The 17802-nt window shown below is 44.3% G+C and overlaps 1 protein-coding gene across 2 annotated transcripts in view; it reads right to left on the bottom strand.

The window, feature by feature from the left end:
- Nucleotides 1–17802, bottom strand: part of LOC110486589 (transmembrane protein 104) — a 101106-nt gene that overhangs the window by 69873 nt on the left and 13431 nt on the right. For both annotated transcript variants that reach the window (XM_036941303.1, XM_021558307.2), the window contains 3 exons: nt 2315–2436; nt 1536–1617; nt 197–284 (listed from right to left, as the gene is read on the bottom strand). In XM_036941303.1, the coding sequence (XP_036797198.1) occupies nt 197–284; nt 1536–1617; nt 2315–2421 (277 nt within the window). In that variant the 5' untranslated portion in view covers nt 2422–2436. The remainder of the gene's footprint in view (nt 1–196; nt 285–1535; nt 1618–2314; nt 2437–17802) is intronic.

Raw genomic sequence — 17802 nt, 5'->3', positions numbered from 1 at the left:
AAAGAGTGGAGGGTATTATAGCAGCAAAGGGGGGACCAACTGCATATTAATGCCCATGATTTTGGAATGAGATGTTCGACGAGCAGATGTCCACATACTTTTGGCCATGTAGTGTACCTTATTTTCAACACATTCTTAACACGACCTTAGCAGTGTGTCTAGTCTTCAGGAGGGATGAGAGGAACACTATACTCACGGCCTGACAAAATGGGCCTCATCTCTGGCTCTGATCGTCCCCGGATATCATCATCCGAATAATCAGAGGTGGAGTCGCTGTCTTGGACCTGAAGATGATGGGTGATGGAAAGAGGATAACCAGCCTGCCTCCACCCAACACTGACTTCACTCCTAATCTACAAATCCTATTGCTCAGTGCCAACAACAGTCAGTTTACAACCTATTAACACTGTGTTTTATTTGCTGGACATGTGACGTGGAGGGGAGCAGCATCTGGAAATTGTCTGGAACAGCTGGGATATGCTGGGGAGGATGAGGGAGCTGTCCCCCTCATATACAATAGATATGAGCGCCTATCTGACGCCCTCCCATAACTCTTCATCTACCAAATTCACTACAGATTTATATTAATTAATGCTCAATTACAATCGACATTGAGGATGTCATTATCAGTTGAATTAAAAAGAGCAGCTACAGCTGGTTGGGCAGGGTGTGGGAGAGACTAAGAAGTGGGTGGCTCACTGGAAGAGAATATGCCGGCAACAGAAACAAAGCATCTAACATCAAAGTGACAGATGTGTCCTTGGCTGAGTCAAAAGAGCAGATCTATCCTATTTCTCCGTCACATCCGAGAGATGCAGAGTCAGTCCCCCCCAAATTCAAACTAATACACTTTTATGGGACTTTCTCAGAAAATGTCGGCCAGTATATGACTTTAAAGGAACGGCTTAATTTTTTTTATGTGCTTCATTCGAGCGGTAAGAAATAAAGAATGTTCAAGGGTAAACATTCCCACTCTGTGACTCCCTTCTTCCCATTATGTGGGAGGAAATGTTGGAGGAAGACAAAGTGATCCATGAATCAAGGCCATGGGGTTTGGGGCTCTGTCAAAGCCAGACCCATTGTCCTTAACGCTCATAACTCCTCCAGCGGAAACGTTGGACATTAGGCAAAATGACTTGCTGCTTTTCTGTAAAAAAAGAAAATGAACTCCACCAGCTCCATCAATCTCTGCACGAGAAGGCTTTCCCTTACTATTTAAAATGACTAAAGTAACAATGATTAAAAACTAAACTGCCCCCCCAGTGAGTCAGTAGAGGACACTACAAGGCTTGTTTAATCACACATTTGTGGGAGTGGCAAGCGCTCCATTCCCCATATTATTCTTTAATGGTCTATTGAGCGCCTTGAGGTTATTCTTCCCGTAAAGGTGTTGAGGTTTAAGGGGTAGTGAACTAGCGAATCTGGGCCTTCACTTGATGAGTAGGGATCACTGGAAAAGACAGTATGTATGAGTGTCAACTATCACTCTTCCTCCATTACTTCCACCTGTTGGTTATTTATATGTGCTAACTCACCTCTTCCTGCTCCCTCCTCTTCCAGCACAGCTGAGCGTTGGCCGCTGCCATGGCCTCGATCACAAACGTAGTGGTCATGTAACTGATGAAAATGAAACAAAGTGGGTTCAGAAAAATATATTCAGATGACAAAAACTAGCCCTGATAAGTCAACACATATTATATACTGAGCATAACAATTTTATACAAATGTAGAATTGTATGACCCATTGTCAACAACTGTCAAAGAATATCATTGTGTTGTATTTGTTGTAGTCTGTGACCTTGCCTAACTGCACACTATCCTTGGTGATAAAATAGGACCTTTAGATCTCAATCATCTAAAAACAAAGCAATATAAAAAGATGAAACTGTTAAAAGGCATAGTGTATGTTTAAATCCACATCACAAAGCTAAAGTACTGGCCTCTGATCTGCATCTCTGTGTGTCCACTGTCTCCCCTTTTTCTTCACATACTACCCTAATGAAACACATCCTGCATCATCAACTTCCTCCTGCTGACTGACACTCTGCATCAACTCATCTGCAACTCCTCCTGCTCTGGTTGTTCCCTGCTAGATTACTGACACGCCTCATCAGTGGCATCCCATTTGATAGGCAGGGCAATAACTCTCCACTTAGGTGGCTGGGAGGACCTTAGGTGTGGAAGATAAGGATTAAATATAGTAATTTCCTCTTGTGCTATGGTGTGCTTAAACTAAAGTGAGAGCTGGGGAAGTGGATGTAAGGCAACAGTTGTGGAAATGAATGGAAAGGCAGTGAGCCTACGAGGAACTCGCCTCATAAACGCCAGGAAGGAGATGAGCGCCAGGCTGACCGCCCAACCTGCTTGGGCAAAGGCCTTGGGCATCGTCAGTGCCCCCGTGCCCACGATCAGATTAAACATGTACACCAAGCCCACCTGCAAAGACACAGAACAAGAAGTAAGATGAAGGGAGTGCTCTATTAGAGGGTGTCGTTGTCTTGGGGGTCCACAAAAGGCCAGTAGGTCTGGACGCTCCTGTTTACTGGAAATTATCCTCCCTTCACTTAACGTAAGACCACACTCTGGTCAAGGGAGTGAAGTTTGAACCCTGGAAATCATGCGACAGTTTAGCACCGGTGTAAAGAAAAGCATGTTGACCTCACATTGCCAAGTTGCAACGCACTGGTCAACTGAAGACATTATCTTGATCTTATTCAAACACTGTCCTCAGCTGTGGACTATAACAGTCCCATCTAGCAGTAGATGTAGGGCTGACACCGTGACATATAGGTAGACCAGTGAACAGAAGGTCAGATCACTAAAAAGCCCTTATCCCTATCCATTCCTTCAGTCAGTTAATATTTCATCTAGAAAGGGCACTTAACCACAAGACAACTAGCCTTAAAACAGCTGACGCAGACACAACCATGCTGATATCAGTCCCTGCAGAGACTTGTGACATACCTAGACAGGCCTCACAATAACACATTGCTAAACAGAATTTATGGTTTGGGTCATCAAAGTTCATCAGTGGTAGCCTTTTTCAGTGCCTAAGCATTCCTTCTTCCTCTTTTCAGTGTCCTGACTAGATGAGTAACCACCGCACGTGCTGCCCGCAACATTTCTGCTCTACATCACGATTGTATAACATAAAGATATTAAGTTATTGTTTTTCAAATCAACAAACAAAACACATTCCATATTCACAGATGTGGCAGACAAATTATAGAATAAAATATCAAACAAACAAATCGCAGCAGCACTATCAGTAATCGTGTAGACATTTCCAGCTTTAGCAGAGACAACAATTAAAGAATTAGCTTTAGAGCAACTTACACTTCCTGTATACACACACACACACACACACACACATTTCCTTAAATCACCCCATTCACTCTGTCCAGTTTGAGTAGTGGAGACCAGAGTCTATCAAACTGGGATGTCTCTTGCGGAGGTCGTAAGTGAGCTTTTCAAGAGGAAGAAAGTCAACAATCTGGTCAATCCACGTTTTAAAATGCAGGGGAAGAATTAGAAGCCCCCAGCAGGAGAATACATTTTATAGCAAAGTATGTGATAGTCTTAAACAAATTATCTCAGTCTGGATGAAGAACAAAGTTCTGCTGAACATTAAGAAGATAGAGACACGGGGTCATTTCAAACTGTACATGCAGTAGTATGTATAGATGACCAGATCTCTCTACAACTCCAAAATACATGCATATACAGTGGGGCAAAAAAGTATTTAGTCAGCCACCAATTGTGCAAGTTCTCCCACTTAAAAATATGAGAGAGGCCTGTAATTTTCATCATAGGTACACTTCAACTATGACAGACAAAATGAGAAAAAATCCAGAAAATCACATTGTAGGATTTTTAATGAATTTATTTGCAAATTATGGTGGAAAATAAGTATTTGGTCACCTACAAACAAGCAAGATTTCTGGCTCTCACAGACCTGTGTCCTCCACTCGTTACCTGTATTAATGGCACCTGTTTGAACTTGTTATCAGTATAAAAGACACCTGTCCACAACCTCAAACAATCACACTCCAAACTCCACTACGGCCAAGACCAAAGAGCTGTCAAAGGACACCAGCAACAAAATTGTAGACCTGCACCAGGCTGGGAAGACAATCTGCAATAGGTAAGCAGCTTGGTTTGAAGAAATCAACTGTGGGAGCAATTATTAGGAAATGGAAGACATACAAGACCACTGACAATCACCCTCGATCTGGGGCTCCACGCAAGATCTCACCCCGTGGGGTCAAAATGATCTCAACCCCATAGAAAATCTTTGGAGGGAGTTGAAAGTCTGTGTTGCCCAGCAACAGCCCCAAAACATAACTGCTCTAGAGGAGATCTGCATGGAGTAATGGGCCAAAATATCAGCAACAGTGTGTGAAAACCTTGTGAAGACTTACAGAAAACATTTGACCTCTGTCATTGCCAACAAAGGGTATATCAAGTATTGAGATAAACTTTTGTTATTGACCAAATACTTATTTTCCACCATAATTTGCAAATGCATTCATTAAAAATCCTACAATGTGATTTTCTGGATATTTTTTCTCATTTTGTCTGTCATAGTTGAAGTGTACCTATGATGAAAATTACAGGCCTCTCTCATCTTTTTAAGTGGGAGAACTTGCACAATTGGTGGCTGACTAAATACTTTTTTGCCCCACTGTAAGTTCTACTTTCAGATGTACATATTTTACAATAAGGAGACATGTCTGTATTCATTCTATGGAGTCTCACTGGGGTGTAATACAATTTGAACAAAAATGTGTAATTCCAGTGCCTTGCGAAAGTATTCGGCCCCCTTGAACTTTGCGACATTTCAGGCTTCAAACATAAAGATATAAAACTGTATTTTTTTGTGAAGAATCAACAACAAGTGGGACACATTCATGAAGTGGAATGACATTTATTGGATATTTCAAACTTTAACAAATCAAAAACTGAAAAATTGGGCGTGCAAAATTATTCAGCCCCTTTACTTTCAGTGCAGCAAACTCTCTCCAGAAGTTCAGTGAGGATCTCTGAATGATCCAATGTTGACCTAAATGACTAATGATAAATACAATCCACCTGTGTGTAATCAATTCTCCGTATAAATGCACCTGCACTGTGATAGTCTCAGAGGTCCGTTAAAAGCGCAGAGAGCATCATGAAGAACAAGGAACACACCAGGCAGGTCCGAGATACTGTTGTGAAGAAGTTTAAAGCCGGATTTGGATACAAAAAGACTTCCCAAGCTTTAAACATCCAAAGGAGCACTGTGCAAGCGATAATATTGAAATTGAAGGAGTATCAGACCACTGCAAATCTACCAAGACCTGGCCGTCCCTCTAAACGTTCAGATCATACAAGGAGAAGACTGATTAGAGATGCAGCCAAGAGGCCCATGATCACTCTGGATGAACTGCAGAGATCTACAGCTGAGGTGGGAGATTCTGTCCATAGGACAACAATCAGTCGTATATTGCACAAATCTGGCCTTTATGGAAGAGTGGCAAGAAGAAAGCCATTTCTTAAAGATATCCATAAAAAGTGTCGTTTAAAGTTTGCCACAAGCCACCTGGGAGACACACCAAACATGTGGAAGAAGGTGCTCTGGTCAGATGAAACCAAAATTGAACTTTTTGGCAACAATGCAAAACGTTATGTTTGGCGTAAAAGCAACACAGCTGAACACACCATCCCCACTGTCAAACATGGTGGCGGCAGCATCATGGTTTGGGCCTGCTTTTCTTCAGCAGGGACAGGGAAGATGGTTAAAATTGATGGGAAGATGGATGGAGCCAAATACAGGACCATTCTGGAAGAATGGAGTCTGCAAAAGACCTGAGACTGGGACGGAGATTTGTCTTCCAACAAGACAATGATCCAAAACATAAAGCAAAATCTACAATGGAATGGTTCAAAAATAAACATATCCAGGTGTTAGAATGGCCAAGTCAAAGTCCAGACCTGAATCCAATCGAGAATCTGTGGAAAGAACTGAAAACTGCTGTTCACAAATGCTCTCCATCCAACCTCACTGAGCTTGAGCTGTTTTGCAAGGAGGAATGGGAAAAAAATTCAGTCTCTCGATGTGCAAAACTGATAGAGACATACCCCAAGCGACTTACAGCTGTAATCGCAGCAAAAGGTGGCGCTACAAAGTATTAACTTAAGGGGGCTGAATAATTTTGCACGCCCAATTTTTCAGTTTTTGATTTGTTAAAAAAGTTTGAAATATCCAATAAATGTTGTTCCACTTCATGATTGTGTCCCACTTGTTGTTGATTCTTCACAAAAAAATACAGTTTTATATCTTTATGTTTGAAGCCTGAAATGTGGCAAAAGGTCGCAAAGTTCAAGGGGGCCGAATACTTTCGCAAGGCACTGTATATACTTTCATTTTTATATTAGTAGAGGAGCAGCATATCCTGTCGCAAACCTCCGCTCATAACTCATCACTGATAATCAGACAAAGGTCCTTTTCCCAGATTATTTTAAGAGTAAGGAGGAACCCACACTCTCGTATAGGAATATATAGATATTGGAGTTTTTGCCTTTTATGGATTGTGCTGTAGCAAGAAGGGTCTCAACTTGAGATCAGCTCTAAACCTCCCCTTGGAAGTGAATGAGGAAAGTACGTGTCTAATTTGAAGATATCAAGAACAAAAAATGTGCACATCGAATTCCCTGCAGAGCTCTTCAAAGGAATTCAGTGTAGTTGCGTTCTGATGAAACAGTTCTGAATAGGTCCTGATCCTGAGAGTATGCCAAAGATGAAAGTTGGCATCACTCTGGGCTTTGGCGAGTCTGGGTTGTTTCCTATAGGCAAGTGAGAGCATATCTGGGAGGAAATGCCAAGGTATTTCTTGCAGTCCTTCCATGCTAGTAGGGTGTTGTAAATCAAAGGTTTTGGGTATGTTCCCCACTTCACGAAAGTCATTAATGAATGACTTGTCTGTTTGTGATCCATGTTAACATGTTGCTGATTTGGGCAGACCAGTAGTACAATTGTACATAATGTTGCTGCTACCGTCTCATTTGACCAAAAAGAGCTTCTGGACATCAGAACAGTGATTACTCACCATGAATTGGATGAATACTTTTTCTTTAATGAGTCGGACGAGAGGGATTTACTCCAGATACACGAACAGGCCCTCATCCCCGTCATTTGAAGGAGAAAGAGACGGAAGAGGTATCGCGGAAGGAGTTCGGGGTGCCTTTTGAGGATCTGCCAAAGAGTGGCTAATCTGCCTGCTATTGGCCAACATACAATTGCTGGATAATTACTTGGACAAACTAAAAGCACATATGTCCTACCAACGGGACTAAAACTAAAAACAAATATATTGTGTTTCACCGAGTCGTGGACGAACGACGATATGAATAACATACAGCTGGTGGGTTATACACTGTATCGGCAGGATAGATTATTGTCGAACTGGGATTCCTGGGAATGCCTTCTGATGAAGATCATCAAAGGTAAGTGAATATTTATGATGTAATTTCTAACTTCTGTTGACTCCAAAATGGCGGATATTCCTCTGGCTGTTTTGAGTTCTGAGCGCCGTTCTCAGATTATGCTTTTTCCGTAAAGCAGTTGCATTAAGGAGAAGTCTATCTTTAATTCTGTGAATAACACTTGTATCTTTTATCAATGTTTATTATGAGTATTTCTGTAAATTGATGTGGCTCTCTGCAAAATCACCAGATGTTTTGGAATCAAAACATTACTGCACGTAACGCGCCAATGTAAACTGAGATTTTTGGATATAAATATGCAAATTATCGAACAAAACATACATGTATTGTGTAACATGATGTCCTATGAGTGTCATCTGATGAAGATCATCAAAGTTTAGAGATTCATTTTATCTATATTTCTGCTTTTTGTGACTCCTCTCTTTGGCTGGAAAAATGGCTGTGTGTTTTTTTTGACTTGGCTATGACCTAACATAATCATATGTTGTGCTTTCGCTGTAAAGCATTTTTTTAAATCGGACACAATGGGTAGATTAATCCACACACAGATACGCGAACAAACTCTCATACTCATACTCTCCCTTGCCCTTCATTTGGCAAATCTGACCATAATTCTATCCTCCTGATTCCTGCTTACAAGCAGGAAGCACCAGTGACTCAGTCTATAAAAAAGTGATCAGATGAAGTAGATGCTAAACTACAGGACTGTTTAACTAGCACAGACAGTATGTTCCGGGATTCTTCCGATGACATTGAGGAGTACACCACATCAGTCACTGGCTTCATCAATAAATGCATTGATAACATCGTCCCCACAGTGACTGTACATACATACCCCAATCAGAAGACAGTCAACATCCGCACTGAGCTAAGGGTAGAGCTTCTGCTTTCAAGGAGTGGGACTCTAACCTGGAAGCTTATAAGAAATCCCACAATGTCCTCCGACGAACCATCAAACAGGCAAAGCATCAATACAGGACTAAGATCGAATCGGACTACACCGGCTCCAACGCTCATCAGATGTGGCAGGGCTTGCAAACTATTAGACTAAAAAGGGAAGCTCAGCCGAGCTGCCCAGTGACACGAACCTACCAGATGAGCTAAATTACTTCTATGCTCGCTTCGAGGCAAGGAACACTGAAACATGTAAGAGAGCATCAGCTGTTCCAGACGACTGTGTGATCACTCTCTTCACAACCGTTGTAAGTAAGACCTTTAAACAGGTCAACATTCACAAGGCCGCAGGGCCATACGGATTACCAGGACGTGTAATCTGAGCTTGCGCTGACCAAATAGCAAGTGTCTTCAATGACATTTTCAATCTCTCCCTGTCTGAGACCGTAATACCAACATGTTTCAAGCAGACCACCATAGTCCCTGTGCCCAAGAACACCAAGGTAACCTGCCTAAATGACTACCAACCCGTAGCACCTCAGGTCTGTAGCCATGAAGTGCTTTGAAAGGCTGGTCATGGCTCACATCATCACCATTATCCCAGAAACCCTAGACCCACTCCAATTTGCAAACCTCCCCAACAGATGATGCAATCTCTATTGCACTCCACACTGCCCTTGACAAAAGGAACACTTATGTGAGAATGCTATTCATTGACTTCAGCTCAGCATTCAACACCATAGTGCCCTCAAAGCTCATCTCTAAGCTAAGGACCCTGGGACTAAACACCACCCTCTCCAACTGGATCCTGGACTTCCTAACGGGCTGCCCCCAGGTGGTAATATTAGGTAACAACACATCCGCCATGCTGATCCTCAACACAGGGGCCCCTCAGGGGTGCATGCTCAGTCCCCTCCTGTACTCCCTGTTCACTCATGACTGCACGGCCAGGCACGACTCCAAAACCATCATTAAGTTTGCTGATGACACAACAGTGGTAGGCCTGATCACCGACAACGATGAGACAGCCTTTAGGGAGGAGGTCAGAGACCTGCCCGTGTAACGTAAGGATAACAAACTTTCCCTCAACGTGATCAAGACAAAGATGATGATTGTGGACTACAGGAAAAGGAGGGCCGAGCACACCAACATTCTCATTAAAGGGGCTGTAGTGGAGCAGGTTGAGAGCTTCAAGTTCCTTGCATCCACATCAATAACATACTAACATGGTCCAAGCACACCAAGACAGTCATGAAGAGGGCACGACAAAACCACTACCCTCAGGAGAGTGAAAAATATTTGGAAAGGTCCTCAGATCCTCAAAAAGTTCTACAGCTGCACCATTGAGAGCATCCTGACAAGTTGCATCACTGCCTGGTATAGCAACTGCTCGGCCTCCAACTGCAAGGCACTACAGAAGGTAGTGCTTACGGTCCAGTACATAAATGGGGCAAGCTTCCTGCCATCCAGGACCTCTATACCAGGCGGTGTCAGAGGAACGAAATTGTCAAAGACTCCAGCCACCCTAGTCATAGTCTGTTTTCTCTGCTACCGCACGGCAAGTGGTACCGGAGTGCCAAGTCTAGGTCCAAGAGGCTTCTAAACAGCCATAAGACTCCTGCATATCTACTCAAATGGCTACCCAGACCATTTTCACTGCCCCCCACCCTTTACACTGCTCCTACTGTTATTATCTATGCATAGTCACTTTAATAACTCTACCTACATGTACATATCTCAATTACCTCGACTAACCGGTGCCCCCGCACATTGACTGTGTACCAGTAGCCCCTGTATATAGCCTCGCTATTGTTATTTTACTGCTGCTCTTTGATTATTTGTTACTTTTATTTATTATTTTTTGGGGGGGGGGGGTATTTTTCTTAAAAGTGCATTGTTGGTTAAGGGCTTGTAAGTAAGCATTTCACTGTAAGGTCTACTACACCTGCTGTATTCGGCACATGTGACAAATCCAATTTGATTTAAAGGCAGGGAAGGGCATGACCACCCTTAGATTCAGGTTTTGATAGAGTGGAGAACTTGATTCTAAGTTTTTTTTATTGCCCCATATACACTACCGTTCAAATGTTTTGGGTCACTTAGAATTTTGTTTTCTGCCTAGAAGGCCAGCATCCCGGAGAGGCCTCTTCACTGTTGACGTTGAGACTGGTGTTTTGTTGGTACCATTTAATGAAGCTGCCAGTTGAGGACTTGTGATGTGTCAGTTTCTCAAACTAGACACACAAATATAGTAGTCCTCTTGCTCAGTTGTGCACCGGGGCCTTACCCTCCTCTTTATATACTGGTTAGAGCCATTTTGAGCCTGTAATCAAACCCACAAATGCTGATGCTCCAGATACTCAACTAGTCTAAAGAAGACCAGTTTTATTGCTTCTTTAAATCAGGACAACAGTTTTCAGCTGCGCTAACATAATTGTAAAAGGGTTTTCTAATGATCAACTAGCCTTTTAAAATTATAAACTTGGATTAGCTAACAACGTGCCATTGGAACACAGGAATGATGGTTGCTGATAAATGGGCCTCAGTACGCCTATGTAGATATTCCATTTAAAAAAAAATCAGCCATTTGCAGCTAAAATAGTCATTTACAACATTAATATCTACACTGCATTTCTGATCAATTTTATATTACTTTAATGAACAAAAAAAGTGCTTTTCTTTCAAATCTTTGAATAATAGTGATGCGTTGGTTGGTTGTTTTGAAAAATGAAACTGGGAGATAGCATGGAAGCATCTGAAATAAATTATCTATTTATTTATTTCACTTTTATTTAACCAGGTAGGCTACTTGAGAACAAGTTCTCATTTACAACTGTGACCTGGCCAAGAAAGCATAGCAGTGTGAACAGACAACAGAGTTACACATGGAGTAAACAATAAACAAGTCAATAACACAGTAGAAAAAAAAGAGAGTCTATATACATTGTGTGCAAAAGGCATGAGGAGGTAGGCGAATAATTACAATTTAGCAGATTAACACTGGAGTGATAAATGATCATATGGTCATGTGCATGAAGATATACTGGTGTGCAAAAGAACAGAAAAGTAGACAAATAAAAACAGTATGGGGATGAGGTAGGTAAATTGGGTGGGCTATTTACCGATAGACTATGTACAGCTGCAGGGATCGGTTAGCTGCTCAGATACCAGATGTTTAAAGTTGGTGAGGGAGATAAATAGTTCAATCTAGGGAGGATGTTGATATGGATAACATTGATTCTTCTGACTAAGCTAATTGGGAGGGAGATCCAGGTTCGGAGGTCATTCTTGATTCGATCCAGGAGAAGTAGTTGAAGATTCCAAGGTATTGAAAGCCTGTGTCTTCCATTGGAACGGGCAGAGTGTCTCCATAGAGCCGGTAAGATTGAGAGGGCAAACAATGGATTTATTCAAATTGATCTTATATCCTGAAAACTTGCTGTACTGAGAAATTGTGTCTCAAATGGAAGGGAGGAATTTCTCAGGGTTGGATATGTAGTGTAAGACATCATCCACTTAGAGAGAGGAGACAGCGAGCATCCTTGTCTTGTGCCCCATCCCAAAGAGAATCTCAGAGTTTAGACCATTAGTAGACACCACCATCCATTTGATAAAGTTTGGGCCCATATTCAACTTTTCTAAGACTGAGAACAGAAAGCTTCACGCCATCCTGTCGAACGTTTCTTTTTATTTTATTTGACCTTTACTTTAACTAGGCAAGTCAGTTAAGAACAAATTCTAATTTACAATGACGGCCTACCCCGGCCAAACCCTAACAACTCTGGACCAATTGTGCACCACCCTATGGGACTCCCAATCAACCCACTTGAGTGGGTTGAGTCACTGATGTGATCTTCCTGTCTGGGTTGGCGCCCCCCCCCCCCCCCCCCCCTTGGGTTGTGCCGTGGCGGAGATCTTTGTGGGCTATACTCGGCCTTGTCTCAGGATGGTAAGTTGGTGGTTGAAGATATCCCTCTAGTGGTGTGGGGGCTGTGCCTTGGCAAAGTGGGTGGGGTTATATCCTTCCTGTTTGGCCCTGTCCGGGGGTGTCCTCGGATGAGGCCACAGTGTCTCTTGACCCCTCCTGTCTCAGCCTCCAGTATTTATGCTGCAGTAGTTTATGTGTCAGGGGGCTAGGGTCAGTTTGTTATATCTGGAGTACTTCTCCTGTCCTATTCGGTGTCCTGTGTGAATTTAAGTGTGCCCTCTCTAATTCTCTCTCTCTCGGAGGACCTGAGCCCTAGGACCATGCCTCAGGACTACCTGACATGATGACTCCTTGCTGTCCCCAGTCCACCTGGCTGTGCTGCTGCTCCAGTTTCAACTGTTCTGCCTTATTATTATTGGACCATGCTGGTCATTATGTTATAATCTCCACCCGGCACAGCCAGAAGAGGACTGGCCACCCCACATAGCCTGGTTCCTCTCTAGGTTTCTTCCTAGGTTTTGGCCTTTCTAGGGAGTTTTTCCCTAGCCACCGTGCTTCTACACCTGCATTGCTTGCTGTTTGAGGTTTTAGGCTGGGTTTCTATACAGCACTTTGAGATATCAGCTGATGTACAAAGGGCTATATAAATAAATTTGATGATACAGCTTTGAATCTAACCAGGGTCTGTAGTGATGCTTCTAGCACTGAGTTGCAGTGCCTTAGAACGCTGCGCCACTCGGGAGCCCACTGGACGCTTTCTCAGCATCCAGTGAAGCCAGCAGAACAGGGGTCTTTCGTGCGTTTACTTGATCTATAATATCAAAAAGACGGCGAATGTTATCAAAAGAGTACCTGTCTCAAGGCCTCCCGGGTGGCGCAGTGGTGCCACCAGAGACCCTGGGTTCGCGCCCAGGCTCTGTCGTAACCGGCTGCGACGTGTTTCCTCCGACACATTGGTGCGGTTGGCTTCCAGGTTGGATGCGCGCTGTGTTAAGAAGCAGTGCGGCTTGGTTGGGTTGTGTATCGGAGGACGCATGAGTTTCCACCTTCGTCTCTCCCGAGCCCGTACGGGATTTGTAGCGATGAGACAAGATAGTAGCTACTAAAAAAACAATTGGATACCACGAAATTGGGGAGAAAAAGGGGTAAAATATATATTTTTTTAAAGAGTACCTGTCTCTAATAAATCCAGTTTGGTACACTTTTATTATTTTAGGAAGAAGACTGTTTAGTCTCGTTGAGCAATATGGTAATTATTTTTTAGTGGCCAAAAAGCTTTGTGAATTCTTTTTTTTTTAAAGTTAAATGTATCTTATTTGGATCATATGTGACCTCGTCATCTTCTATTCGGATGGCCATGATTGTGTGCTCAGACTGCTCTTTTTTAATTGGTATGCAATATCTCTCGAGTATAGTCCAAGTTTAGTTTTGCTTTGGCTGCTTTAAGTTGAATCCAGGAGGCGCTGTCTGGAGATTGTTTATGTACTTCCAGTTCCTTCTCAAGCTCTAACCTGTGTGCTTCCATTGCTTTTTTCTCTGAGGAATCATATACAATCAGATGACCTCTTAGGGTGGCTTTGGCAGCATCTTGCATTTGGTCGGAGAAACAGGAGAGTCTGTCTTCAAATCAAATCAAATTTTATTTGTCACATACACATGGTTAGCAGATGTTAATTGCGAGTGTAGCGAAATGCTTGTGCTTCTAGTTCCGACAATGCAGTAATAACCAACGAGTAATCTAACCAAACATTATATTAAGTGGCATTGTTTAAAGTGGCTAGTGATACATTTTTACATCATTTTTTCCATTATTAAAGTGGCTGGAGTTAAAAGTTTGTGAGTGCTTTTGGTGACAAGCCAAATTTCTTCAGCCTCCTGAGGTTGAGGTTGAAGAGGCGCTGCTGCGCCTTCTACACCACGCTGTCTGTGTGGGTGGACCAATTCAGTTTGTCCTTAATGTGTACGCCGAGGAACTTAAGACTTACTACCCTCTCCACTACTGTCCCGTCGATGTGGATAAGGGGGTGCTCCCTCTGCTGTTTCCTGAAGTCCATGATCATCTCCTTTGTTTTGTTGACGTTGAGTGTGAGGTTATTTTCCTGACACCACACTCCGAGGGCCCTCACCTCTTCCCTGTAGGCCGTCTCGTAGTTGTTGGTAATCAAGCCTACCACTGTAGTGTCGTCTGCAAACTTGATGATTGAGTTGGAGGCGTGCATGGCCACGTAGTCGTGGGTGAACAGGGAGTACACAGGAGAGGGCTCAGAACGCACCCGTGTGGGGCCCCAGTGTTGAGGATCAGCGGGGTGGAGATGTTGTTGCCTACCCTTACCACCTGGGGGACGGCCCATCAGGAAGTTGAGTACCCAGTTGCACAGGGCGGGGTCGAGACCCAGGGTGATTTGGTCGACTAGTCTCTCAAAGAACTTCATGATGACGGAAGTGAGTGCTACGGGGTAGTCGTTTAGCTCAGTTACCTTAGCTTTCTTGGGAACAGGAACAATGGTGGCCCTCTTGAAGCATGTGGGAACAGCAGACTGGGATAAAGATTGATTGAATATGTCCGTAAACACACCAGCCAGCTGGTCTGCACATGCTCTGAGGACGCGGCTGGGGATGCCATCTGGGCCTGCATCCTTGCGAGGGTTAACACGTTTAAATGTTTTAGGGAAAGGAGGCGGTCTTCTGGTCAGACTCCGGAGACGGGCACACCGTGCACCACTCCCTAGCATTCTTCTTGCCAATGTCCAGTCTCTTGACAACAAGGTTGATGAAATCCGAGCAAGGGTAGCATTCCAGATGGACATCAGAGACTGTAACGTTCTTTGCTTCACGGAAACGTGGCTCACTGGAGAGACTCTATCCGAAGCGGTGCAGCCAACGGGTTTCTCCACGCATCGCGCAGACAGAAACAAACATATTTCTTGTAAGAAGAGGGGCGGGGGCGTATGCCTTATGACTAAGGCGACATGGTGTGATGAAAGAAACATACAGGAACTCAAATCCTTCTGTTCACCTGATTTAGAATTCCTCACAATCAAATGTAGACCGCATTATCTACCAAGAGAATTCTCTTCGATTATAATCACAGCCGTATATATCCCCCCCCAAGCAGACACATCGATGGCTCTGAACGAACTTTATTTAACTCTTTGCAAACTGGAAACCATTCATCCGGAGGCTGCATTCATTGTAGCTGGGGATTTTAACAAGGCTAATCTGAAAACAAGACTCCCTAAATTTTATCAGCATATCGATTGCGCAACCAGGGGTGGAAAGACCTTGGATCATTGTTACTCTAACTTCCGCTACGCATATAAGGCCCTGCCCCGCCCCCCTTTCGGAAAAGCTGACCACGACTCCATTTTGTTGATCCCTGCCTACAGACAGAAACTAAAACAAGAGGCTCCCACGCTGAGGTCTGTCCAACGCTGGTCCGACCAAGCTGACTCCACACTCCAAGACTGCTTCCACCACGTGGACTGGGACATGTTTCGTATTGCGTCAGACAACAACATTGACGAATACGCTGATTCGGTGTGTGAGTTCATTAGAACGTGCGTTGAAGATGTCGTTCCCATAGCAACGATTAAAACATTCCCTAACCAGAAACCATGGATTGATGGCAGCATTCGCGTGAAACTGAAAGCGCGAACCACTGCTTTTAATCAGGGCAAGGTGTCTGGTAACATGACCGAATACAAACAGTGCAGCTATTCCCTCCGCAAGGCTATCAAACAAGCTAAGCGTCAGTACAGAGACAAAGTAGAATCTCAATTCAACGGCTCAGACACAAGAGGCATGTGGCAGGGTCTACAGTCAATCATGGACTACAGGAAGAAATCCAGCCCAGTCACGGACCAGGTTGTCCTGCTCCCAGGCAGACTAAATAACTTTTTTGCCCGCTTTGAGGACAATACAGTGCCACTGACACGGCCTGCAACGAAAACATGCGGTCTCTCCTTCACTGCAGCCGAGGTGAGTAAGACATTTAAACGTGTTAACCCTCGCAAGGCTGCAGGCCCAGACGGCATCCCCAGCCGCGCCCTCAGAGCATGCGCAGACCAGCTGGCCGGTGTGTTTACGGACATATTCAATCAAACCCTATACCAGTCTGCTGTTCCCACATGCTTCAAGAGGGCCACCATTGTTCCTGTTCCCAAGAAAGCTAAGGTAACTGAGCTAAACGACTACCGCCCCGTAGCACTCACTTCCGTCATCATGAGGTGCTTTGAGAGACTAGTCAAGGACCATATCACCTCCACCCTACCTGACACTCTAGACCCACTCCAATTTGCTTACCGCCCAAATAGGTCCACAGACGATGCAATCTCAACCACACTGCACACCGCCCTAACCCATCTGGACAAGAGGAATACCTATGTGAGAATGCTGTTCATTGACTACAGCTCGGCATTCAACACCATAGTACCCTCCAAGCTCGTCATCAAGCTCGAGACCCTGGGTCTCGACCCCGCCCTGTGCAACTGGGTACTGGACTTCCTGACGGGCCGCCCCCAGGTGGTGAGGGTAGGCAACAACATCTCCTCCCCGCTGATCCTCAACACTGGGGCCCCACAAGGGTGCGTTCTGAGCCCTCTCCTGTACTCCCTGTTCACCCACGACTGCGTGGCCATGCACGCCTCCAACTCAATCATCAAGTTTGCGGACGACACAACAGTGGTAGGCTTGATTACCAACAACGACGAGACGGCCTACAGGGAGGAGGTGAGGGCCCTCGGAGTGTGGTGTCAGGAAAATAACCTCACACTCAACGTCAACAAAACTAAGGAGATGATTGTGGACTTCAGGAAACAGCAGAGGGAACACCCCCCTATCCACATCGATGGAACAGTAGTGGAGAGGGTAGCAAGTTTTAAGTACCTCGGCATACACATCACAGACAAACTGAATTGGTCCACTCACACAGACAGCATTGTGAAGAAGGCGCAGCAGCGCCTCTTCAACCTCAGGAGGCTGAAGAAATTTGGCTTGTCACCAAAAGCACTCACAAACTTCTACAGATGCACAATCGAGAGCATCCTGGCGGGCTGTATCACCGCCTGGTACGGCAACTGCTCCGCCCTCAACCGTAAGGCTCTCCAGAGGGTGGTGAGGTCTGCACAACGCATCACCGGGGGCAAACTACCTGCCCTCCAGGACACCTACACCACCCGATGTCACAGGAAGGCCATAAAGATCATCAAGGACATCAACCACCCGAGCCACTGCCTGTTCACCCCGCTATCATCCAGAAGGAGAGGTCAGTACAGGTGCATCAAAGCTGGGACCGAGAGACTGAAAAACAGCTTCTATCTCAAGGCCATCAGACTGTTAAACAGCCACCACTAACATTGAGTGGCTGCTGCCAACACACTGACACTGACTCAACTCCAGCCACTTTAATAATGGGAATTGATGGGAAATTATGTAAATATATCACTAGCCACTTTAAACAATGCTACCTTATATAATGTTACTTACCCTACATTATT

This window comes from Oncorhynchus mykiss, chromosome 13 (assembly GCF_013265735.2).
Source record: "Oncorhynchus mykiss isolate Arlee chromosome 13, USDA_OmykA_1.1, whole genome shotgun sequence".
NCBI lineage: Eukaryota > Metazoa > Chordata > Actinopteri > Salmoniformes > Salmonidae > Oncorhynchus > Oncorhynchus mykiss.
This window is presented reverse-complemented; position numbering and strand designations above follow the sequence as displayed.